This window comes from Petaurus breviceps, unplaced genomic scaffold, assembly GCF_028583685.1.
Source record: "Petaurus breviceps papuanus isolate PSGF00001 unplaced genomic scaffold, PetGlider_PUasm1.0 225, whole genome shotgun sequence".
NCBI classification, from domain to species: domain Eukaryota; kingdom Metazoa; phylum Chordata; class Mammalia; order Diprotodontia; family Petauridae; genus Petaurus; species Petaurus breviceps.
Genome location: NW_027185889.1, coordinates 13,188,318 through 13,213,753, shown reverse-complemented (window position 1 = coordinate 13,213,753; position 25,436 = coordinate 13,188,318). Strand labels below are relative to the sequence as shown.

Sequence of the window (25,436 nt, the reverse complement as noted above, 5' to 3'; positions counted from 1 at the left end):
TATATTTCTTAACACTGCCAAGATAATATTTTATCCATATAAATCAGGAAATGTCATTCCTTTGCTTAGAAATCTTCAGTGGCTCTTTCTTGCCGATTCAGGCAAATTGACTCTTCTAACTTTTGAAGGCGTTCCAACCTTTTATCCCACTGACATTTAGAACTTTTTTCTAATATTCCACTTCTGCTAGAGTGCTCTGCTCTGGTAAAAATGGACTGTCCTTTACCCTGAGATTTCTACAGACTGGGTTCCCATAACTCTGTGCCTTTGTTTACACTTTGGAGTAAGTATGGAAACAATTCATAAAAGGAAAAACCTTGGCCAATCAGAAGGGTGATGGGTGGATTTGTCATTTCATTGAAAGGGTAACACATTAGACCTTGGCTAATTTAGCAGGGGAGGTAAATTTTGAGTATATTTTTCACTTTTGTGGATTAACAATCCTCAAATTTTATTTCACTTAATTTTTTTCTTTCAAACTTCTAATTTATTTCCTATCTTTCATACTTTTGAGTTGACTTTAAAATAACATGTAAAGTTTGTTGTTTCTCAGGGCTTCATCTGTCCATTTTGCATGAAAAGCTCTGTAACTATGACTGTTCTCTTGGAGCATTATCAGAAGGAGCACAAGGAGAAAGAATGCAGTGGCCAGACCCTTCTTAATGACTTTTTGTTATTGTGGGTCCCTGATGTGTTGTTTTAACTCTGCTGATGGACTCCCCAGAATACCTGGGCTTCTCCATTGGTTGTTACTTAACCTTTTGTGGTACAAGGGATTATGGGCAGCTATAATTATGCATACCTAGTAAGCAGTGTATGATAAGCAAAATGAAAAATCTGCTATTTTTACTTATGTTTTGTGGATGTTTTCTTTTGTGAGCTGTGAAATATCAAAGATTTAGGCTAATGTTTTTATATAACTTACCCCATGAAATTACATTCATGATTACATTAAAAATGATTTCCCTTCATTTATGTTGTTGGCAAGTTTTTTGAAAATTAATTTTTATTAATAATTAATAGTTTAATGTGCTTATACTTCTATTATATAACATATTTATAATAAATAATGTAATTATGATAGACTAGTAAATACATTTTAAATTAAGATTAATTAAATCCAGGTAGATGAATGTGTTAGATTTTCTAGATTATCTATCCCTCAGTCACTGAAAAAGGAGGTCACTGGTGTGAACAGGTAGCTGTCACATAGAGAAATTAATTTAGTTAAATTTAATAAATACCTATTGAGAATCTACTATGTGCAAAGCATTACATGAGGTCTTGTCTGTGATGTAAAGGTAGGACACAGTCCTTACTTGCTGTCAATGAGCTCATGAAGTAATAGGATTGATAAGGCAGAGACATTATTACTACCTAACACTGGCAAGAGTCTATAATTACCTTTGTGTGAGAACATCCCCCATCTCAACTGTTTATAATTTGTAGTCTTACTGAGTTGCCTGAAGTTTATAGGGATTGACCTGCCCATGAGTCAGACAGATAGAAAGTGTCATTGGAAAGATTTGAACCCAGATCTTTCTAATTTGAAGACCCACATTCTTTCTGTTATGCTATGCTACCTTTCATACAGATAATCTAGTACAATAATTTAAGTGCCACAAAGTGCTAAGTTTGGTTCAGAAGAGTCTGTTAGAGCTAGAAGAGACTTAGGTTGGTCTCATTATTTTATAAATGAGACCGATTCCCTCAGAAATGAAATGACTTGCTTAAAGAGCAAGCTCTGCTGTGTGTTCCAACCAGCTTTTGTTCTGAGTTGGCTGGACAAGAAATCAAGTTTCTTGGCTCCCAGATGAAAACCTCCATCATTGCCTCATGGGTGAGAGACATTATGTGGTTGGGGGAATCAAGACATAGTTCATTAAGGAGGTGGTATTTGAGGTGAACCTGGAATGGTAGGTTAACTTTTGACAGGTAGAGGGTAGAGAGGATTCTCCACATTCATTGTGGAATGAATAGGATGAACAGAGGTGAGGAGACTGAAACACATGGGATAATTTAGAGAAAGTTCATTAAGTTATGGCAGCATGTATAGGTAAGGAAATAGTGGAAAAGCAACTTTGAGACCATATTGTGGGCATACTTCAGTGCAGCTCTGGTAGACAGAGGAGAACCATTGAAGATGTTTGAGAAAGGGGCTGAAGTAATTTATCAGTCCTTTGCTTTGGAAGATTAATTTGGCAGCAGTGTAGTGTATGGTTTAGAAGGGAGGGAGACTAGAGATGGAGAGAACAGTTAATTAAGCTATTGAAATAGTCTTAAGAGTGGTAATTAGGGCCCATAACTAGGGTGAAATCAATGACTGTGATGTTATATGTTAATGAGAAAAGGCAATAAAGTTATTTTTGAAATTATTCATTTTTTTAATGAGGAAGTAAAACTTTATGCCATCTAGGTATTGAGAAAATAAAGTTTTTTGTTTTGTTAAATGAGGGAATTACATATTGAGTAAATATTCCTCTTAATTGTTGAAAGGATCACACACACAAAGACTTGCTAGTAAAACTAGAATGGAAATGACAAATCATATACAGTATACATAATTATATGTGTGCACATATGTATGTGCAGGATTGAGGAGGGGGAAGACACAAACATTAGCAATAATGAGAATAAAACAACCCCATGAATCAAGAGGTCCAGCCCCTTTGTTCTGTCAATATTACTGTGTGACCTTGAACAGATTATTTAACTACTGTATGCCCTTTCCTTCTGTAAAATGAGGGGACTAGACTAGATAGCCATTACATTTTCTTCATGGGATAAAACTCTAATAAGATTAGAGCTTATTTTAGAATATTGTGTAGCTTATTTTAAGAAAATTTTTATGATCTTAAGAGTGAATTATAGAAAAGAGATAAAATGATTTTTTGGAAATAGATTATTGAAATCATTAAGTCCAAGTATCTGCTGTGAATTTATAAAGCCCTTGAGAAATAAAACTCACTGATGTGGAGAAAAATTATTTTTGCACAGCTTAATGCTGTTGCTACATTTCAACTTCCTTGTTGAGATTAAGGGATTCTACTGTTACTAAAGTTCTCCCTCCTGGGATATTTCTTTATTGCCTGGTGGTGATCCTGATTTCTCACAGGGTATGGCAATGTAACCTGGAATTGTTTTATTACAGTCTGAGTGATAGACTATGCATTACCTGAAAACCTTTCAAGTTTAGAGAGGCTCATTGCCTGCCTGAAGATTGACCACAGCACAGACAGCATAGTGAATGTTTTGGCCACATAATTAATATTTTGGCCACATAGTTCGTGAAAGATTTCTCCTACAAAAAAAAAAAAAAAGATTTCTCCTAAGATACAAAGGCATGATTTATGTTTGTTGAGAAAGCACCTAAACTGACAAAATCACAGATCTTTGAAGCTGGAGTGACCCCATACCATTTCAAGAAGACTCCTGAAAAAGAGAGTTAAGCATTGAAGTTCTTCCAGGTTAGCATGGATAGAGTTTGTCAAATTCTGAGAGCCCATTATTTCATACTTTCATATTGATCTGAGCAGAAGCTTAGTTGACTAAGGGCAGCAATCAGAAACTTTTGCCCAGATATATGGATTCATGAGGAGAAAAATAGGTTTTGCTAAGTGGTAGAAAATCAGAAAGCCAAAGGAAGGGGAATCTTATGGTGATTTTGATTTAGTTGGTAGTTTGGAGCATCTGGTGATTTGAAGGTGGGGTGGGGAGAGGTGTTGATGCAATTAAGTAGTGTGGTTATCGCTTTGGGGTAATATAGATTAGGTAACAAAAGTACAAGGGGACTTGCTTTTGAGAATGCAAGGTTAAAAAGTTGTTGGTGCTTTGCTTTTTAATTGGAATAGATTTACCTTTCTTTTGTTGGGCTAAATTTGCTTCCTGGCAAATAGATGTTTCTTTAAAAGAAATTAATAGAGCCTTAGAAATTCTGGAGCCATTAAATCTATAAAACTCTACACGGTTTTACCTCAGACTGCAAAAGAGACTGTCTCTTATATATTATCCCATGGCAACTGAAATGAGCTATGTCCTTACTGATGATGATTACGTCTATTTTCAGTTCCAAAGAGTGTTTTTTTCCCCTTGGGAACACAGTTTCAGGTGTTAATATATTCCCACAGCATCTGTGTAAGTCAGGCAACAGTATAAAGGAAGAATCCACTCATTAAATACTCGTCTGAGGATTGACACTTAGTGTTATAAAGAGAGCTACTCAATTCTTACTCTTTGCATTGGGTTTAGAGTTAGAAGATCTAGCTTCAAATCCTGTCCCTGCTTCTTAATACCTGTGTGACTTTGTAGTTCACTACACCTTTTTGGGCCTCAGCTTTTTCATCCATAAAACGAGGAATTGATCTAGTGATTGTCCTAGGTCCCTTTCAGCTTTAAATCTGTATTTTGAGATCTTTCAAGAGCCCGATATCTAAAAGAAAAGTTTATATACTGAGAGATGTCATAGTAGCTTTGCGTATGCTAGCACAGTGCTGGACACACTGAAGTGTGCTTAAGAAAGTGCTTAATAAGTATTTGCTTGATTGTGGCCCTAATGAAACAGTTTAACTTTTATAATTCATGAAAGGAAGCACAGGCGAATTATTTTCAAAGTTATGAACCATAGCATTGATTCCTTACGCTAATAAAAGTATTACAATCTTGGTAACTTTTAAATCATAAAACTCATAAGACCAAGTCTTATGAAAGTTTGCAAGTATGTCTGTGCAAGTATATACTGAACCAGGCCTGGTAATCTGCTACAGTGAAGGATTTAGAGCCAAAGTACTAAAGGACACAGTTGAAACAGCTAGCTAGCAAGAATACATGCTTGATTGATTACAGTTTATTTTTCTTCCTTATTTTGTAATGTGTTACTTGAAAAAAAAGTAAGATTAAACAGTTGTTTCATCCTGATATTTTATAGAGATTTGAAGAAAAGAGAATTATCTCACAACTGAAATCTTATACTTTCATTGTATAAATTACTTCCCTTAAAATATAAATAAATACTCTTTGGAACATTATGGAACCTGGGGGAAAATACTTTTATGCAGTGTTATTTTCAGTCTATGCATTGTAGTTCTTAATGGCAGTTTGTGAGTGGAAAGGAAGTTCATAAGGTTATTATATAATAAGTTATATTGATACCATAAAAAGATTTGTTTTGATTGCTTTATGATAGGAAAAAGGCTTCTTCTAGCTATGTTATCCTTGTATTGAGAGTGCAAGGAAAGCATAAATCATAGTTGCTGTGATACAGGAAGAATAGTAATGTTATAATGCTTTTGATATTTGTTATATGGTTTGCTTCAAGTAGATTTCTATCCCTTTTTGAAGCTATGATCTCTTATTCTTTCTTTAATTTGGGTACACCTCTCCTCCCTACTCCTGACCCACCTTCAGTGGGTTATGACATGCATCTATTTAAAAAACAATTGGTTAAAATTTAATTTCTTTTCAAGAACTTTGTAATATTTCCTCAAAAAAATTGATGTTACTCTGATAGTGAAACAAAACCAAAGTTTGAATCACTTCTGTCTGTTCAGTTTAAGAAATGTTAAGGCTTTGTGTGTGCAAAGTGCATTCTAGGGGAGATGACAGTGTTTATACAAGCCATATTCCCTGCTCTAAAGAACAACTGAGGATGTGACATATACTGAAATACACAAATAAATCTGTGATCTCGTTGATGTGATTATTTTTCCATTTATGCAAATTTCAACCCATTCTTGACAGCTCCTCACATTCTTGTCATTGTTTATCCATAACTTCACCCTTAGTATACTCAAGTTCTTTGGATGCTGTAAGGATATCATTGGAGTGCCCAGGATGCCCATTGATTAGTTCATGCTCACATAGATGTGGCTAACCTACAATTTTTGTTCATATATTTCTTTTGTAATATTCTTTCCATAGTTTCTAATACTGCACTGCTCTGCTGTACTTTGTGTGATCCTCAACTTTAGTTCTTTGGAGACTGAAGTTTTTCAATGACTTACAGCCATACAACATCATTGGAAGGATATTAGTATTAAAAAGATGGGTCTTTGTTTCCTGAAAAAGTTTTTTGTTATTAAAAGTACCGTTCCATTTCGCAGTAGCAAGCCCAGAGACTCCTCATGTTCAATCTTGGACCCACCTCATTGTCCATTTGCTTCGTCCTAGATGTATGAATGGATAGATTCTATAGACCATCCATTAGCTGTATCTTGTAGTCTGAACGATAGGCATTCTCACCCCCTTGTGGTTTTTTTTTCCTCCTGTATAGTTAGGCCAAATGTTTAAGAGATTGTGAATATTATTTAGGAAAGCACATTGTTCTGAGGTTGCTTTACGAAGAGCATCTAGAAGTCTTTATTCTCTATCTGAAACTTCTCTGTCTTTAAGTCTGCTTTAGATCTCTTATATGATGGTGGTAAACACTTTGTCTCCCTGTTCCCTGGCAGTCATTGTATTAGTTAATCAGAGGGTTGTCAAATAAAGTTATCTCTGTTGTGTCTTTCTAGGTTTACATAAGTATATATGTATATGCAAGTATATATGTCTCTGCATGGATACTTGCTTGAAAGCCTCATTCTGCTGTGTCAAATCAAATATTTTTTAAACAGCTAATAAATAATAAGCACAAAGTAATCTCAAGTTCTCTGTATCTTTTAATAATCTGTGTGATGGTAAAGATGTAATCCACTAGGTATATTGCTTGTGGAAGCCTTACTATTCCTTTTAAGTGTTGTCATCATCAAGAGTTTCAATTACACTTATGCAGATTATTTTCACAAAATATTTATGGGAAAACAGGTAAATGGGTCAGTAGTTACTGATATTCTCTAAGTTCCTTTTTTTTTTGGTAGTAATAAAATCTGAGAGTGTGTGTGTGTGTGTGTGTGTGTGTGTTTTATACTAATCTCCCTCCCACCTTTTTTTCCTCTTCACCTCCTTTCAGATCCCTTGAAAACAGGTCTGGTTAAGAATCAGTTCTCTCAAGATCATCACCTCCAACACACATACCTTCCACATATACTTGGTTTAGTCGGTCTGCTTTTCCCATCTTTGTTTTCTTCAGTGCTATTTCCAATTCCATTAACACCAGAACTGTGTTGTCCAAAAACATGACTGTCCATTGATGGTGAAAAGTGTTTGATTTAAAAAAAGTTTTTGTATATCTTTTCTACCTTTCTTTTATTTGTTAGTTTCCTTCTTAAATACACTCTAGATAATGTTTATTTAAAATTTTTTTTAATGTAAAACTTTTCCATATCAGCATTTTGTACGAGAACACTCAAATAAAAGAAAGAAGTGAAAGTGAAATAAAGCATGTTTCTGTCTGTATTTAATCAATATCAGTTCTTTTTCTGGGGGTGGATAGTATGCTTGGGATTGATTGTCTTGGGGTCTTTTTTTTACAGCATATCACTGTAATAATATTGCATTACAATCCTTTACCACAGCTTGTTTAGTCATTCACCAATTGATGGTAATCCCTTTGACTTCTAATTCTTTTCCATCACAAAAAGAGCTGCTAAAAATATTTTTGTGCAAATAGATCCTTTCCCCTTTTTTAGAAACAATTTCTTTGGGATATAGACTTGGCAGTGATATGTTGGGTCAAAGGGTTTTATAATTCACAGTTTTTATAGGGCATAGTTCTGAATTGCCCTCCAGAATGGTTGGATCAGTTGACAACTTCACCAACAGTACATTAGTATCCCACATCCCCTTCAACATCCAACATTTTTCTTTTTTTGTCATGTTGTGATACCTCAGAGTTGTTTCACTTTCATTTCTTTAATCAATAGTGATTTAGAGCATTTTTCCATGTGACTATAGATGGCATTGATTTCTTTGTCTGAAAACTGCCTGTTCATATCCTTTGACCATTTATCAGTTGGGGAATGACTTGTGTTAGATGATATTATTTAGTGACATCTCTTGCTAAATTTTCTTTACACTTGTTTTCTTCCCCCTTCCCCTCTTCTTGCTGTATGATGAAGAATTCTGCACATCATCTTCTACTATCCTTCTGAAAAAGATCTTACAAATGAGTTTATATTCTAAAGAAAATATTGTCCTTTACTTCCATACTTCTTTGTTTGGCAAATTAGGTGAAGCATTTGCTCAGTAGAGCAGCTTATAGGTTTTTGGGTTTTTTGTTGTTGTTTTTTGGTCCTCCAGTTGGGGCAATCGATTTACATGTTAAACTTAAAGTATGAATTGATTATAGTTGTTGTTATGTATTCTCTTCCATTTTTTTTTTTTTACATCAATAACCTATTTAAATAGGTCAGGCTCATTTTTATTCATCACGCTTTGTATTATTTAACAGTTTGATGGTCTGACTATACAGAGACAATTGAGGGATGATTGCTACATCAATAACAAGTAATTTCATATCTGTTCCATTAATTTGATTTTTAGGGATTTAATTTGGTGCCCATTGTGTCTTGTACCTCTTGTTTCTTTTCTTGGAGAAAATATTCATTATAGTAGTTGTGAAGTTGCTGGATAGTTTGCCAATCATTGGCAACTTGTTGTTTGTTCCTGGTATGGGAATGGGAATTTAAGATCTTCCCTGCCCCTAGGCCCTTTGATAAGCTTAAGTGTACCTGGAACCTGTGGTGGGAGTCTTGGTTTTCAGGAATGCCCACACCTTGGTGATCTGTGATTGGGCAGTGGGTCAAGAGGGTTGTGACATTCTCTGAGCCAGGAGAAGACTGTATAAACCCTGATGTGAGGCTTTACTTTGGGGCTCACTTTGAGTAGTGTTGTGTGATTTGACCAGATGAGACTCTGGGCAGCCATTGAGCCCCACGACTTTGAAAACCCAGATGTTGATGCTTCCCTCTCTGGTAACTGACTAGGTATGCATTTAATGGTCTTAATTGCTTGTGAAAGCCTTACTATTCCTTTTAAGTATTGTCATCATCAAGAGTGACAAGTTGGAGGCCTGTCTACTGAAATGTTTCTCTGTCTTCTTGTAACTTCTGTCTGACTACTCTGAAGTTCAGGGTGCTGACTTTTTCCCCTGAACTAGGTAAATGATATGTTTGATTGATTAAAGCAAGATTGTTAACCTATTTTGAATTGCTTTCCTTTAGAAAAGCAGATCTAAGAACCTATGTTGGCAGCCATCCTGGGGATGCTAGGGTGCTTGCTGCTACAGTTCCTGAACTATGTTTTCTGGAGTATTTATTTTTCTGTACTTAGTTATGCTTAGTTATGCTCATCTTTGAATTGAAGTAATGAGCATCAAAATATCTTGATTTTATTTGGAAGACCTTATTAACTTATTTGTAGAATTTCTCTACCTCTCTATCTTGTCATAAAAGATGACCAAATGTCTGGTTATAAGTTTCTTCCTGCTCCTTTTTTTGGGGAGGGGGTATGGATCGGCTGCTCTAGCCATCCATGTGGGTGCTAATGTAGGACTATAGTATGATGGTGATGATGGGAATAAAAAGAGGGAGATGCATACAAGATATATTACAACAGTGAGCCTTTTTTCCCCAACTTGGCCTATATGAAATAGGGTCTTAATTTTTGAAAATAGAATATTTACAAGGTATGAAGGAATTTGCTTTAAATTTTGGTTTGATGTAAGTAGTAATTGTTTTAAATGTGAAATTGAAGGACTTTAATGTGATGGTTTTATGTTTAGATAAGAATTCTGAACAAGTAGTAAAGGAATAGTTTTTAATACACTCACCTGTAGAGTTTAAATAAAATGTGATAGCTGTCCCAACTAAAATATGAGGATATCATAATATATGTATTTTTCTCTTTTGATAAGAGGTTAGGAAGCAAATATTACTTATATATGAACATTAACTATTTCCCTTGCATTTCTGAATCATTTCTTCTCTTTTTTTAATCAAATGCTTTATTAACTTCTAGTTTACATCATTCATTTCCGCAAGATTTTGAGTTACAAATTTTCTCCCCGTTTTCCCCCTACCCACCACCCCAAAATAGTGATCCCACTGGATATCCCCTCCTCCAATCTGCTCACTCCCATACCCCCTCCGACTTTCCAATAGGGCATGGTGGATCTCTATGCCCCAGTGCCTGTATGTCTTATTTCCCATTTTCATATAAAGTAATATTAATAATAGTATATATGTATGTATATATATATATATTTAAACATTTGATTTTAAAACTTTGAATTCCAGATTCATTCCCTTCCTCCCTTGTCACCCACTCTTACTGGGAAGATAAGCAATTCAATATAGGTTGTACATGTGTAGCTATGCAAAACATTTCCATAGTGGATATATTGTAAAAGACTGACTATATTTCCTCCCTCCTATCCCACCTCCCACTTTTTCTGTTCTCTACTTTGATCCTGTCCCTTTTCAAAGTGGGTACTTCCAACTTCCCTCTCCCCCAGCCTGCCCTCCCTTCCATCATTCCCCCTCTCATCCCCTTCCCTCCTACTCTCCTGTAGGGTGAGATGCCCTCTTTAGTGTGTATGTCATTCCCTCCCTAAGCCAAATTCAATGAAAATAAGGTTGACCCATTCCCTTTTGCCTTCCTGTTCTTCCCCTCCATTGTAACCATTTTCCCTTGCTTCTTCTATATGAGATAGTTTACTGCATTCTGTCTCTCCCCATCTCCTCTCATTATATTCCTCTCTCACCTCTTAATTTTACCTTTTAAGTATCATCCCTTCCTATTAAATTGGGTCCTGTACCCTCTGTCTATGTATACCTGTTCACATATATACACACATTCACATATGTATTCATATGCCCATATACCCTCCTATATAGGCATATATATGTATACATATAGACACACACATACATACATATATATATATATACACACACACACACACACACACACATTTCTATTCACTTCAACTATTCTCATACTGAGAAAAGTTTCATAAGTTACAATGATTGTTTTTCCATGTAGGAATATAAATAGTTCAACTCTGATAAGTTCCTTATGATTTCTTTTCCCTGTTTACCTTCTCATGCTTCTCTTGCTTCTTGTATCTGAATGTGAAATTTTCTGTTCAACTCTGGTTTTTTCATCAAGAATTCTTGAAAGTCCTCTATTCCACTGAATGACCATATTTTCCCCTGAAACATGATACTCAGTTTTGCTGGGTAGGTAATTCTTGGTTTTAATCCTAGCTCCTTTGACCTCTGGAATATCATATTCTAAGCCCTTCAATCCCTCAGTGTAGAAGCTGCCAGATCCTATGTTTTCTTGATTGTGTTTCCACAGTATTCAAATTGTTTCTTCCTGGCTGCTTGTAATATTTTCTCCTTGATCTGGGAACTCTGGAACCTGGCTATAATATTCCTAGGAGTTTTCTTTTGGGGATCTTTTTCAGGAGGTGATCAGTAGATTCTTTCAACCTCTATTTTGCCCTCTGGTTCTAAAACATCAGGGCATTTTTCCTTGAGAATTTCTTGAAGGATGATTTCTAGGTTCTTTTTTTGATCATGGCTTTCAGGTAGTCCAATAATTTTTAAATTACCTCTCCTGGATCTATTTTCCAGGTCAGTCGTTTTCCCAGTGAGATGTTTCACATTGCCTTCTATTTTTTCATTTGTTTGGATCTGATTAATAGTATCTTATTTCTTATATAGTCACTAGTTTCCATTTGCTCTGCTCTAATTCTGAAGGAATGATTCTCTTCAGTGAGCTTTTGAGATTCTTTTTCCATCTGGCAAATTTGGCTTTTTAAGGCATTCTTCTCCTGATTGGCTTTTTGAACCTCTTTTGCCATTTGAGTTAGTCTATTTTTTAAGGTGTTATTTTCTTCAGTTATGTTGTTGACTCTCATAAATTTTCTTACATCATTCTCATTTCTCTTCCCGATTTTTCTTCCACTTGTCTTATTTGGTTTTCAAAATCCTTCTTAAGATCCTCTGTGGCCTGTAACCAGCTCGTATTTTTCTTGGAAGTTTGGTGCAGGAGTTCTGATTTCACTGTCTTTCTCCTGTTCCATGCTTAGATCCTTCTTGTCCCCAAAATAGGAGTGTAAAGTTGGGTTGCTCTGTGTGCTTTGCTTCCTTTGCCTGCTCATGTTGCCAGTCAATTACTTGACTTTTGAGTTTTTTGCCACAGTAGGACTCTGCCACCAGACAGGGGAGCTTTGTCCCAATGGCTGGGATTTTCTCTGCTGTCAAGCTATTAGTTGGCTGCCCTCTCTGAAGCCTGCACATATTCTGGCAAGCTGGTCACACCCCCCAGTACCTCCACCATATACCACAGTCCAGATCCAAGCAGGTTAAAGCAAGAATGATTACCCCTCAGACTTGTCACTTGGTCCCTCTACAGTCTGCAGGGCAGCAGCTGAAACTGACGTGTGGTGGTGGCTGCACGGCTGTGTGGCCTCAGCGGCTTCTCCCTCCAGGCGATAAAGGCAGGACTGCACTCCTGAACTCTGTTCCCAAAGTCCACACTGCACTGACCTCTCACTTTGTTCTTAGCATCTATGGGTTGATAATTCTGCAAACCGCCACAGCTGCTGGTGATCTGAAGTCCTTCCTGATGGTGGCTGGTGGGGGGTGGTGCCCTGAGGCTAAATCCAGGGGCTCACCCGGGGCTGGCGTCAGCTCCCAGAGTGTAGAACACTTCTAAATATTTTTAATACAGTTATAGCAGCTCCCCACTTATGGCTACTTATTCTGCAACCTTGTCTTTTGAGAAGTCAAACCAGAATTTAAGCAAAAAAAGAAAAATCCACACTGACATCCATATACTTTGATCATATATTCCTTGGACACTTGCTTTTTATTGCTTTTTAAGATTTTCTAAGAAGCTTGGGTTTCTAAGTTCTCAGTAGATGGTGATGGAGTGGCGGAAGGTGTGACTAGTGATACTAAAGGCAGTTGTCACAAAAATTGATAGTTGACAGACTTGACAAAAAAAATTATAAAAAGTAGATAGAAACTCAAATACATGCCAATCTGGTTCCATTTGATATTTGGTCAAACAAACTTAGACCTCTTAAACACCTATTGGCATCATTCTGTTCTAACAGCATAATATTGGTTCATAGAAGTATAGATGTAGGACCATATACATGTTTGTATCTTAGAAATCATCCAATCCAATCCTCTAATTTTATAGTTGAAGACCCAGAGACTTAAAAAGGTAAAATGGTATTATGAATAAAAGATAAAATGAATTATCTAAGGTCACAGGTTATAAGGTGAAATTTCCTGTTTTCAGTAGTTCTTGTTTAATATGTGTATGTGTACACACACACACACACACACACACACATTTAAGGAAGTTTTTAAAAAATCAAATATGGTGAAATTAAAAAAAAAAGTTTGGTATTCACTTTTAGTGTATTCTTTTGATCTGGGGCCATCTCTAGTTGTCCTGATCTGTATTTTGCCACTTATACCCAGATGGCTTCCAAGGAGAAAGTGAGATTGGTGACTTTGTACAGGTCTCCCTCACTTAAATCCAATTCACTTGCAAGTCATGGTATCACCTTCCTGATGTCATGGGCCTCTTTGAGGAAGAGAGACAAACAATAATACTTCTGATAAAAAAAATTCACTTATATGGGAACATCCATACCCTTTGACCAAGAAAATTCACTTGTATGAGAATATCCATATCCATAAGATGTGCTGACTGACTGAAGTGTTATTGTATAATTGAAGCTCTTCTCATTTTTAGGGAAAAGTCTGAAACAATCTAGAAGTCATTTAGAAGGCTTAGAAAGTACAGGACTTAAAAGGTTATCAGCTATCTGCTGTCCTAAACCAGTCAGAACAACTTTAAATGTGAAAGTGAAAACATAGTTAGAAGAGTCATATATGAACATCAGAAGTTGATTTCCTTTAGGCCTATGAGTCTGTGATAGCATTTTCAGATTTGTAAGATAGAATCCCCTTTTTTGGTATTGTTATTATTAGGAAATATGGAATGGAATTTTAATTTCTTTGGTATAAAGAGCACCCAGATAAAGGAAACGGTCTCTACTGGTGCAAGTTGGTTTTTTTCCTCTGGGGCTTGTAGTACTTGAGAGTTGCCTAAATCATTGAGAGATTAGGGATTTGCTTAGGATCACACAGCCAGTATGTGCTGGAAGTGGGATTTGAATCCAGGCTTTGCTGGCTAGGCTCTCTACTATGCTAGGCTGCCAATTATAATTATTATTACAGAACAAAATTGATGTATCCAATTAAGAATTGCTAGAAAGAGTTTTTTTTAAGTTCTTTTTTAGAAAGAACTGTGTGCTTCAAAGTGTATTGTTTGAAAAATCTTTAAGATACTATGGTTTTCTTTTTATGAAGTAGTTACTCAGAATGGATATTATAATTACATTGTAAATTTCAGAATTTATGATTGTCACAATCACCAATTATTGAATAACAATATAAGTGAAATATTTAGTGTTGCTTAGAAATGTGCAAAAAATTTCTGCAGTGTAAAAAACTCAAAATTTTTTTCCCCTTTATGTTTCAATAGGGCTTCATATGTCCCCAGTGTATGAAATCTCATGGATCTGCTGAAGAGCTTTTCAAACATTATCAGGCAGTTCATGACTCTGGTAATGAATCAAGTCATGGAGGAGAATCTCTGAAACGGTAAAGTGGAATATATTTGTAGGCCAGTATCTGATGATGTTTTTGACCCTACATGCAGGTTGAAAACCAGTTTCATGTATGCTTATAGAAAGTTCTGTGTAGATAGATATCTGCCTTCTTGTTGTCCTTGTCTTCTCTGATGGCTACTGAGATGGATTGGCGGTAGGCTGTCCTGTGATTGTTGTGTTTTTTTGGAAAGCACAATTGGAAAAAGTTATTTTTCTTCTGTATTTGAGTCAATCCAGTTAATAGAACTTTAAAACTCAATTACTTAAATGAAATGGCAATAAATATACATAGCCATTTGAGGATTTAAAAATAAGGTGAAATCAATTAAAAATAAAGGATTAGCTGAATAAATTTACTTTTTTACTATTGCTTGTGAATATTTTTTCCTATTGGATCTAATGTTGAGTTCACTGAAAAAAATAATATAATGTGTCATCACAGTTTCCTTACTTATTTGAGGGTGGAGGGGCTGATTATTGTCAGAAAGTTGGCCAACTAGGTGATTTTTTTTTTAACTCTAGCACCTCAACTGGGTTATAAGCTGTCTTGGGAGTAGTATTCTCATGAAACTTCAAGTCTTTTGAAGTTTTAAAGTGTAGAGTGGTTAAATATTTTCAAAAAAATTTAAAAATATTTTTAGCATGAATATTAAAAAATTAAGTACATGGTAACACACAAAGGAAAACAGTAAAAGCATTTCTATGTGATAAGCAGATATTATAAAATATAAGCAGGTACCATAAAATATTGTTAGCCTAGTTTGATTTTTATAGTTCATGTGTCACCTGAATTCCCAGGTGTATTTCAAGACTATCACAAAAGATAAGCTTCATTTACCTAAGAATGTTGAATCTGGAACCCATATATTCTAATTTGTAGTGACCTCTTCACTAATACACTTCTGGTGACATCTTTAATTTTGACAAGAACTTAGATTACTCTAAAGTAATCTTTAGGAAATTATTCCCTAGAATAATTTTATTAGTGACTTGGATACTATTTGAGCTTTAAATTCTGCATATAATTTGTGGCAAACTCCTATTAGTTCTGAAAAAAAGAGTAAAGAATAAGAGCACCAGTGATAGCTCGACATGGTGTTTGGATTTGTGCCTGGTGGGCTTGCTCTCCAAACGAGATGTATTTTGTATTTTTGGAAGCTTGGTAAATCTTAACAGAGTTGTCTTGCAATATTTCTGGGTGTGACAAGTAAGGAGGAGTGATTCTCTCTTCTTACGTGAGTTTTTGTGTTTTTATTTGTTTTAAAACTTTTGAGTTTTTTTTGAAAGCATTTATAAAATGTTCTCATTTGGTATTTTGCCAGTGAAAATGTTACATAAAAAGTGTAGTAAGTATTAAAAAAAGACATACATGTGTTCATGTTTAACTCTGAGTCTGAGTTTATTTAATAAAAAATGGATCAAGTTATTTTCCAACATGTGGATGTCCAGCATACAGACAACCCTCATTTATAAATAGCTGTTAAGCAAGGACTCATGTCTCTCGTATTTATATAATTCCTCTACCTTGTATTGTTGCAGCACATTATCTCCTTCTCTTTCCCCTGTCCTGTTGGCAGAGTTATCCATTCTTATTTCCATAAGTAATCTTACCCTACTATTCTTAGCCCTTCCCCATGCTATCCTACAGTCTCTTAGTTTTCTTTTACCAGTGCTGCCAGTGGCTTATGACTTATAGTTAGTGTATTGCCTGACATTCCAGATCAAAAACTCAAATACATTTTCTAAGGAAAGTATTGTTTTAAGTGGCAGTTAAGTTTTATGGGAGTAGTGGTGCTATAGTTTAACTTCGTGGTGGATTAAATAGGCATCTACATGTGAGCCAGGGAATTTATAGCAGTGTTTCTGTGAGAGAAAATGTTCTGAATGCTAACCAGCCAACTTAAGCAGTTTTACACACATACACACACACACACACACACACACTCTCTCTCTCTCTCTCTCTCTCTCTCTCTCTCTCTCTCTCTCACACGCCCTTTCATCAGTTGGAGATTTGTTTGTATATAGATAGAGAGAATTGACATGTTAATGTCCAATGATGTGGCAGATATTTTATTAATAGACAAGATTAGTTATTTTCTCTTTAATATACTAATGCAAGTATTGCTTATTGTTTCCTTTGTTTCCATGTATGTTCAGAGAAGATGTGATATTACTCCGACAAGAGGTCCAAGACCTACAGGCTTCACTGAAGGTTGGAAAGAAAATGTTTTCTATTTACTTATTTTCAGTGTTTTAGATAAACAATTTTAAAAGCTTTTGAGCTAAAAAAAACTCCTTTTCTTATTAGGAAGAAAAATGGTACTCAGAAGAGTTGAAGAAAGAATTAGAAAAATTACAAGGGCAGCGGCAGCAAGTAATTGCTTTAAAATACTTGAAGCATGTTTGCAAGAAACTATTTAGTTTCACCATAGAAATTGAAGATTAATACCTTTTTTTGTAAGGCAGATGACCTGATACAAATGACTTGAAAATTTGCTTCCTTATGGGTAATATCAAGTGTGCTATTTCCTTTTAATTCAAATGAGTGGTATATGGAGAGTTTTAAAAGTCTTACCTTGGTTATTTAAATATAAATCCAAGTAAATATAAAATGTAGATCTAAGAACAGTGAATTTAACCAGACACATAAAAAGATATTCTCTACTTGGTAAGGGCATAACATATGTCATATATATTTGGAAAATTAGGTTAGAATTGGTTCTACCAGCCAATTCCCCAAAATTGGAAACCATAATTGTTCAACAGCTGATTGTCCAATTTGAGTATTATTTGGACTGTTTTCTTTCTATGTGTGATGTTTGTGTTGTATCTATTGATACTGAGAGTTATCACCTGTACTTAAAAATGAAAGGGATAAAATATCACTTTTGCTAAGTCAGCTTTTTTTAATTGGGAAGGATTTTGAAACTAATAAGGATTTTTAAATTGTATATTTTATTTGTTCATGCTCTTTGTTTATACTACTAGCAGGGCTAATCAAGCATTTTCTGTATCATGGTTTGTATCTCAAAGCAAATAGAGAAGTACTGGTTTCCTGGATTCAAAGAAAAGATTTTTTTTTAATCTCATATTGAAAATAATTTCTTTAAGGGGAAAGAGGCAATTGTAGCAGTAGAAGATTTACTTTTGGTAAAATTAGGAAATAAATTTGTTTAGAAAAACCATTATGATTCTTAGTAGCTAGTATCATTTAGTTCCATTGTACTCGATGTAAAAATAGATATTTTCTTAATCTGAAAGTAATTTTTGAGTAGTACATGTTTTAAATCATGAAATAAGTATTTCACTGAAGTTTTAGGAAAAAACACACCCATTAGCTTTATCATTCTTTCTTTGAAAGATTTTTATAATGCTACTCTTATTTGAAAAGTTTACCTTTGAAACCACTTATCGTAGTATATCATAATAGCTGACTTTTCCATAGCATTTTATATTTTTAATGTGCTTTACATTCTTGTTGACTTTCATAATAATTCTGGAAGACAGGTAGTGAAAATATTACAACCTATTTTGTACTTGAGGATGTATAGAATAGATACTTAATAAGTGATTGGTGCTTGAGGAAACTGAAGACAGAGATTACTGCCATTTAGCCAGTGGCACACCTAGGAGATAGCAGAGTGAGGACTCCAACCCAGCCTTTCCGGCCCCAAGTTCATGTACAACACACATCTTTCTCATGTGCCATGCTGGATCTACATATTTATCGACAGTGGAGTCCTGCACCTACACAGTGGCCAATGATAGAGGCTAGATGCTAGATTCTGTTGGGTGAATTCAGAAGGTTCCCTAGAAAAGTTTATTTCTTTAATTCAGAAGTATAAACAGCTAATCAAAGTAGTGCTTACTAAGTGCTGGGCACTTACTGTGTGCTGGGCACTGTGAAGCCCTGGGAGTACAAAGAAAAAGCAGAAACAGCCCCTCCCGTCCAGGAGCTTACTTTCTAATGGAGAAGACAGCACATAAGCAAATTGGTTAGTATGGGATACCCACAAAATAGCTTCAGGCAAACCTAGAAGGGAGGCATTAACCGCTGGAGATTCCAGGAGAGGCTTCTTGCAAGGGGTGGTCCTTGAGCTGAGTCTTAAAGGAAACCAGAGATCCTAAAAGATGAATGTTTGTAGGAAGAACTTTTTCCAGGTCTGGGGGACAACCCACATGCAAAAGGAGATGAATTATCACATGTGAAGAACAGCAAGTAGTGGAGTATGATTGAGCCAGAGTGTGTAGAGGGAAATAATGTGTATGAAGACTAGAAAGACAGGAAGGGACCAAGTTGTGAAGAGCTTTTAAATGCCTAGCAGCATATAGGTACTAGGAAGACATTTGAGTTTATTCAGTAGAATGGTGACATGGGTAGACCCATGCTTCAGGACAGCCATTGGCTGCCATGCGGAGGATATATTGGGGTTAGAAGAGATGTGATGTTGAGAGTTGAGTTAGAAGGCTGTTAGAAAAGCACAGGGTGAAAGAACCAAGCTAGGGTTCTTTTGAGTATATTTGAGTGGAGAGAAGGGGACATACATGAGTGTTGTTATAGAGAAAGAAGTTAGGAGATTTGTCAGCTGATTGGACTTGTGAGAGGCCAAGGATGACACCAGTTTTTTAAACTTAGATAGCTAAAAGAATGATAGTGACTTCAACAATGATAGGGAAATTTGGAAGAGAGAAGGATTTGGTTTGGACTTGTTGAGTTTGAGATGCATGTACAACACACATCTGATTGGAGCTGTCCAATAGATAGATGGTGAGAAAGAGACTTGGGCTGGATAAGTACATCTGAGAATCATTTGTATAAGGATAATAATCATACCCATAGAAGCTGATCAGGGGACTGGTAGAAAAAAAATTGAGCCTTGGGAAATCCTCACAGTTAGTGGGCATGACATAGATCAAGAGCCATATTTATAACACAGCACTTGGAGATTTTCAGAATGTTTTCCCTATAATATCTCTACAAGGTAGATAATGTTATTGTCCACATTTTTATCGATGAAGAAAATTAATTCAGAAGTGTTTAAGTGACTGCCCCAGGCCTCAGACAGAGGACTTGTACCTAGGTGACTAGTATTCTGCTTAATGATATCACTGAACTGAAAGAATAAGGGAGTTTCCTAAACTCCTTACATTTCACCAGAACCTTATTCACTCAGTAGCATCTGGGCTTTAGAATGCAAAGTTAGACATTATGTGTCAGTTTTTAGACAGTGTTGCCCGGTGCTTTCTACTAACTTTTGTTTTATTTTCATTAAGGAATTCAAATCTGATGGATTGGGAGCAGATTCTTCAGCAGGTGAATTTATTTAAATGTGATAGTTCTGCTTAAATAAAAACTTCATTCTGTTATTGTGAATTCAGACTATTGACTCACACTGGGTTCAAATATGTGTGTACATATTGAATGTAGACTATAAGCTCCCAGATGGTGGAGACCACTTCCCTTTCAGAGTACCTATTAAATGCATAGTTGGTGCTTAATAAATGCTTGTTAACTAATTGATTTGACCTTCATAATCTATCTAAATTAAGTAAAATGATACTTGCAAATATATTCTATAAAGATTTGGATGTGGGAAAGTTGAAATTAATGGCTAAGGTTATATTTAGGAGAGTTAATGATTTGGAACAAATGTTCCAAATTCAGTTCTAGGCACTGAAAAAATAATCCCTTCCCTCAAGGAGCTTACGTTCTGCAGAGGGAGAAGGTATAATCAGATAAGTAAATACAGAACATTTTGAGGGTAGAGAGAGTACTGATGGGGAACAGGAAGGGTTTAAGTTAAAAATACAGGGCAAAAGTTTCCAAATGTGGAACCAAAATAAATTTAAGCAGAAATATTTATAAATACTTTGGATTTTTCCATATTTTTCTTCTGTTTTGAGAGCTGGTAGATTCCATGACTTCTTTTATCTTAGATGATTCAGAATTCTTTATTTTTATGAGGTTCTTTTTCTGTGCTATGGATGGCCAAAAAGAAAACAGTCTTCGTCCTCAAAGAACTTAGATTCCACTGTGGCATGATTGAGGAGGGAGATGACATGTATACATGTAATCCCCAAAGGCCCTCAAAGTAGGGGTTTTCGAACTTGGGAGGCACTAGTACATTAAGGAGATCAGGAGAAAATTGATGAGGTGATAGCGGGAATCTGAACTGATTTTTGAAGGACCCTGGAGTTTGGGAATGGTTTGACTCCTAGGTAATAGGATGGTGTCAGGAAAATCAAGTGTAGTAGTGGTTGTGTTACCACTACTGATAAGAATGACATTACATGCTTTTTTGATTGGAATCGATTTGGAGTAAATATTACATTTTTTCCTAGAACTCCAGTCATTGGAACAACAATTAGATGAAGCCCAAACTGAAAACTTTAATATTAAACAGATGAAAGACTTATTTGAGCAGAAAGCAGCACAGCTTGCTACAGAAGTTGCAGGTAAGTTGTCAGAATTGAATATTCAGAAAGCATGTTTTTATATTACTCTGTTTCCTTTGGCTACAGGTTGATTTAGCATCACTTAGTAGTTTCTCTAGAATGTAACAAGCAAACAAGAACCAGTATTTCTGTTTGGGGTGATTCCTTTGTTGGTTCATTTGACAAAAGAATTTTATTTTACCTGCCTAAAAGATATTTGTTCTGCCTAAGTATGATTGGCAGCTATATATAAAATGTATTTAAAAAATCAATTAAGTGACATGAATAATGGATAGAACGTCAGCCTTGGAGTCAGAATGACCTAGGTTTAAGTCCTTATGATACATACTTTATGCCCTGGGGCAAATTACTCTACATTTCCATGTCCCTATGTTAATCTCTGAAATTTTAAGTTACAGATCAATTGTTGATTTGTTCCCTACTAGGAGTACAAAAAAATAGTAATATTTTTAAATAGAAATTGCTTATTACTTTCTGTTTGAAATTTTTGGTAAATTTGGGCTATTTTTTAGCCTATTTCTTCCTTTTTATTTTGAATAGTTTGAAAAAGACTTAAGTGCTAACATTCTTTGATTGAGTACTATTACATAGTAACTTAGTGTGACTTAGAATTGAAATAGATGGTGCCAGGTTAGTTTATTTTAAAATTCATTATCTTGAGAAAAAACCTTTTGCAGTTATTTATCAGCATGGTTGTATGATAAATTAAAGAATTTGAATCAAAGAATTAAAAATCATAGAAATAGATTTTGTGTTACTATATTTGTAACTAGATATAAAGTCAAAATATGATGAAGAAAAGGGGCTTCGAGAAGCTGCTGAACAGAAGGTGACAAGCTTGACAGAAGAGCTAAAGAAAGAGACGACTGTAATTCAAGATCTAAAGACTGAATTGGTAATTTAGATCATATGGTAGAAGTTTGGTTCCTTTTTTCTTGTTTTAAAAAAATAACACTTCAGAGAGTTGACTTTATCCAGACAACAATGTATATGTTACTATTAGCTTAGTTGTATGAAGATGCCTTTAATTTGCAACTCCAACTTTGGCTTCAATCCAATATTTCCAAATACCTGTATGTCTGTTGACAAATCAAAACCCAAATTTATCATCTCTGCCTCTCCTCCCCAAAATGCACTTGCTTCTCCCACATCTTGTATCCATACCTTTCATCTCTGTGCAGATGCTGGACTGCTGCTTAAAATGTCTTCTCCGCTTACATTTTACCTGAGAATTACTCATCCTTCAAGGACCAATTCATGTCTGATCTATTAAATGTCATTCCATCCACATAGGACTCTTAAAATTTCTGAACTCTTATATAATTAAATTCATTTCCACAAATATTTGTAGTATTTACAGTCTGAACCACATAATTTAGCGTTTTATTATTAGTTTTCTAACTTTTGCTCATATATAAATATTTCCCTAAGGCTTTAAGATCTTTTTAGGGAAAGGGTAATTAGTCTTACATTCCTTTTACATCCCTTGTAATTTCCAGCATAAATTTGGACACCCAGTAGTCAAGAAATGTATATTCTGCTTGATTGACTATTCCTGCCCCAGGGGTAGAGAACTAAACCTTATATATCTCAAGGTGTCATATATGGGAAACCTATTTATATCTCAATAAGAATTTTTCTCTATTTTAAATTTGAAAATTGTCTTTCCAATGTCATTATAAAATGTAAAGCCTACATGTTAGAAATCTAATCTGTAATAGAATTTATTTATTCTTTTTAGGATTGTAATTTGAACATTGAAAGGCAATATGGGGTATAGAATAAGAAAGAGTAGGCCTTGGCATCAGGGTTCAAGTTCCACATAACACATATTAACTCTGTGATCCTGGACAGATAAAACAATGCCACTGGCTACTCTGTAAAACTAAAAGTTATAAACAAGTTGTTACATACCTCAGTGGAGGTGATTTACACATAGATCTCCATACATGAATTCACAGGTCTGGATCCTGCCATAGGGTCTCTCCATCCTACCCCACTCCCACCCCAAAAAAAGAAAGAGAAAAAGGGAGGACATTACCTAATTTGTGTAACAACCTATTTGATTTGATGAGAGGCAGCATGATGTAGTGGATGGAGATGGTTTCAGAGCCAGGAAGACTCTGAGTTCACCTCCTGCCTCTTACACATATTGGCTATGTGACCAGGCAAGTCATTTAATACATCTCAGTGGCAATTGAGAGATTATGTAACCTCTAAGATTCAAGTTGCAGAAAAAGTGTGACCTGCATTGGTAAGAAGAGAGACTTTGCTCATCCGAAAGTTTCCTATATCAATGAAATCATAGGTCTAGTTGCTGGATCTATTCTTTAACTTGGCATGTTGTTGCGATGGTTATTTGTTGTCATGTCATTGAACCTAGAGAATATTTCTGTTTATTCACTTTTTAAAGTGACAGAATAATTAGAACTAAGGCACCAAACTGAACACTCTGTGACACTATTCTTTTTTAAATGTCACATCAAATATAGTATATTTGTACATTATTAAACCATCCTAGGTTCATGAAAATCTGTTTTTGTTATTTTGATTTTATAAAGTTACTACCAATTTTTCCTAGTCCACTTTACTTCATATAACTTATGCTACAGAGTGTACATCATGTTGAAAATATTTATTACATACAAAATAGCATTCTGTTGAAGTCTTATCAGCTGGCTTAACTCAGTTGATTATATTTTATCCACCTGATGAGTTTCTGGGTTGCTTGGAAAGTAAATTCTGAGTATCAAATCATAGATTACTAGCGAGAGTCATAATATATTTAGATATGTTCCTACATGTGAAATAAATTAGAAAGAACAATTACCAGCATTTGGATGGCACTTTAAGGTTTATGAAGTACTTTACAAATATTTTGTCATTTTATCTTCATGACAACCCAGGATGGTAAGTGTACTACCCCTATTTTACAGATGAAGAAACTGAGTTAAGCAGAGGGTAAGTGATTTGCCCAGGGTCACATCTCTAAGTATCCGAGGCTGGATTTGAATTCAGATTTTCCTGATTCCAGGATCAGCATTGTATTCACTGTGCTACTTAGCTGCCTCTGTCTTCAGAATATCCATTTCAAGTTTCATTTTGCTTTTATAAAATAAAGTATATTTCCATTTTATCTTATCACAGGACTCCTGCATACCATTAGTCAAAAAGATAATCACTGCACAATTCATTCCTAAATCTATTGGAAATTTTCACTGACTCCATTATGGTACATGAATTTTTAAATAGCAATAGTTTAAAAATTGCTTGCATAAGAATTGTTCACATATTGATTACTTTGTAGTGAAACCATAGAAATTATATGTTTCATTGTAGTCATTATAATTTTTGATTCAATCTTGTTTTCTTGCTCATAGCTTCAAAGACCTGGCATAGAAGATGTAGCTGTATTGAAGAAGGAGCTGGTTCAGGTTCAGACCTTAATGGACAACATGACTTTGGAGCGTGAGAAAGAGTCAGAGAAACTCAAAGAGGAGTGTAGAAAGCTGCAGTGTGATTGTGCTAACTCAGAGGTAATGAAGTTCTGACAGAACCTAATCCTGATGAGTTCCCTGACTCTGTATGCATATGTAATGTTTATGCATGTCTGACTTCTGGAGACTTCTGTTTTTCTTTTCCTTAGGAACACTAGTATTACGAGCAAATTTGAAAAAATTAAGCTTATAGGCCGCATATAATCTGTATTTTAAATATAATTTTACATTTAATATTTGAGGAAGATGTTGTGAAGATGAGAAAATTCTGATTCTTTATTGCACCCCCTGTAGCAGCAAGCACCCCAGCGTCCCCAGGGTGGCTGCCAGCACAGGTTCTTAGATCTGCTTTGTTAAAGGAAAGCAACTCAAAATGGGTTAACAAGCTTACTTTAATCAGTCAAATATGTATCGTTTACCTAGTTCAGGGGAAAAAGGTCAGTACCCTGAACTTCAGAGTATACAGACAGAATTATCAAGACAGAAACAGAGCAAGTAGACAGGTTTGCAAACTGTCCAGCCATCCATACCAAATCAACATCTGGGTTTTTCAAAGCCGGGGGGCTCTCAACAACGGCTTCCCAGAGTTTCATGGGATCAAATCACAGAACACTTCTCAAAGTGAGCCCCAAAGCAAAGCCTCACATCAGGGATTATATAGCCTTCTCCTGGCTCAGAGAATGTAACCCTCTTGACCCACTGCCCAATCACACAGCATCAAGGTGTGGGCATTCCTGAAAACCAAGCCTCCTGCCACAGGCTCCATGTGACCACGTTCAAGCTATTAGGAGGCAGAGTATATTTTCAAATCAAGGAAGGTTCTCAGAGTCCCTTAAGCCTATCAAAGGCCCTAGGGGCAGGGAAGATCTTTAAATTTGCATTTCCATTACAACCCCCCCCCCCCC

The 25,436-nt window shown here is 35.4% G+C and overlaps 1 protein-coding gene across 2 annotated transcripts in view; it reads left to right on the top strand.

Moving 5' to 3' along the window:
* Positions 1-25,436, top strand: part of EEA1 (early endosome antigen 1) — a 136,741-nt gene that overhangs the window by 31,725 nt on the left and 79,580 nt on the right. The window contains exons 3-9 of one of the 2 annotated variants that reach the window (XM_069095148.1): positions 14,452-14,570; positions 16,736-16,790; positions 16,887-16,952; positions 19,853-19,892; positions 20,921-21,034; positions 21,808-21,929; positions 24,415-24,570. In XM_069095148.1, coding sequence (XP_068951249.1) covers positions 14,452-14,570; positions 16,736-16,790; positions 16,887-16,952; positions 19,853-19,892; positions 20,921-21,034; positions 21,808-21,929; positions 24,415-24,570 — 672 coding nt within the window. Of the gene's footprint in view, positions 1-14,451; positions 14,571-16,735; positions 16,791-16,886; positions 16,953-19,852; positions 19,893-20,920; positions 21,035-21,807; positions 21,930-24,414; positions 24,571-25,436 lie in introns of those variants that run through there. The other variant, XM_069095149.1, reaches the window with a different exon arrangement.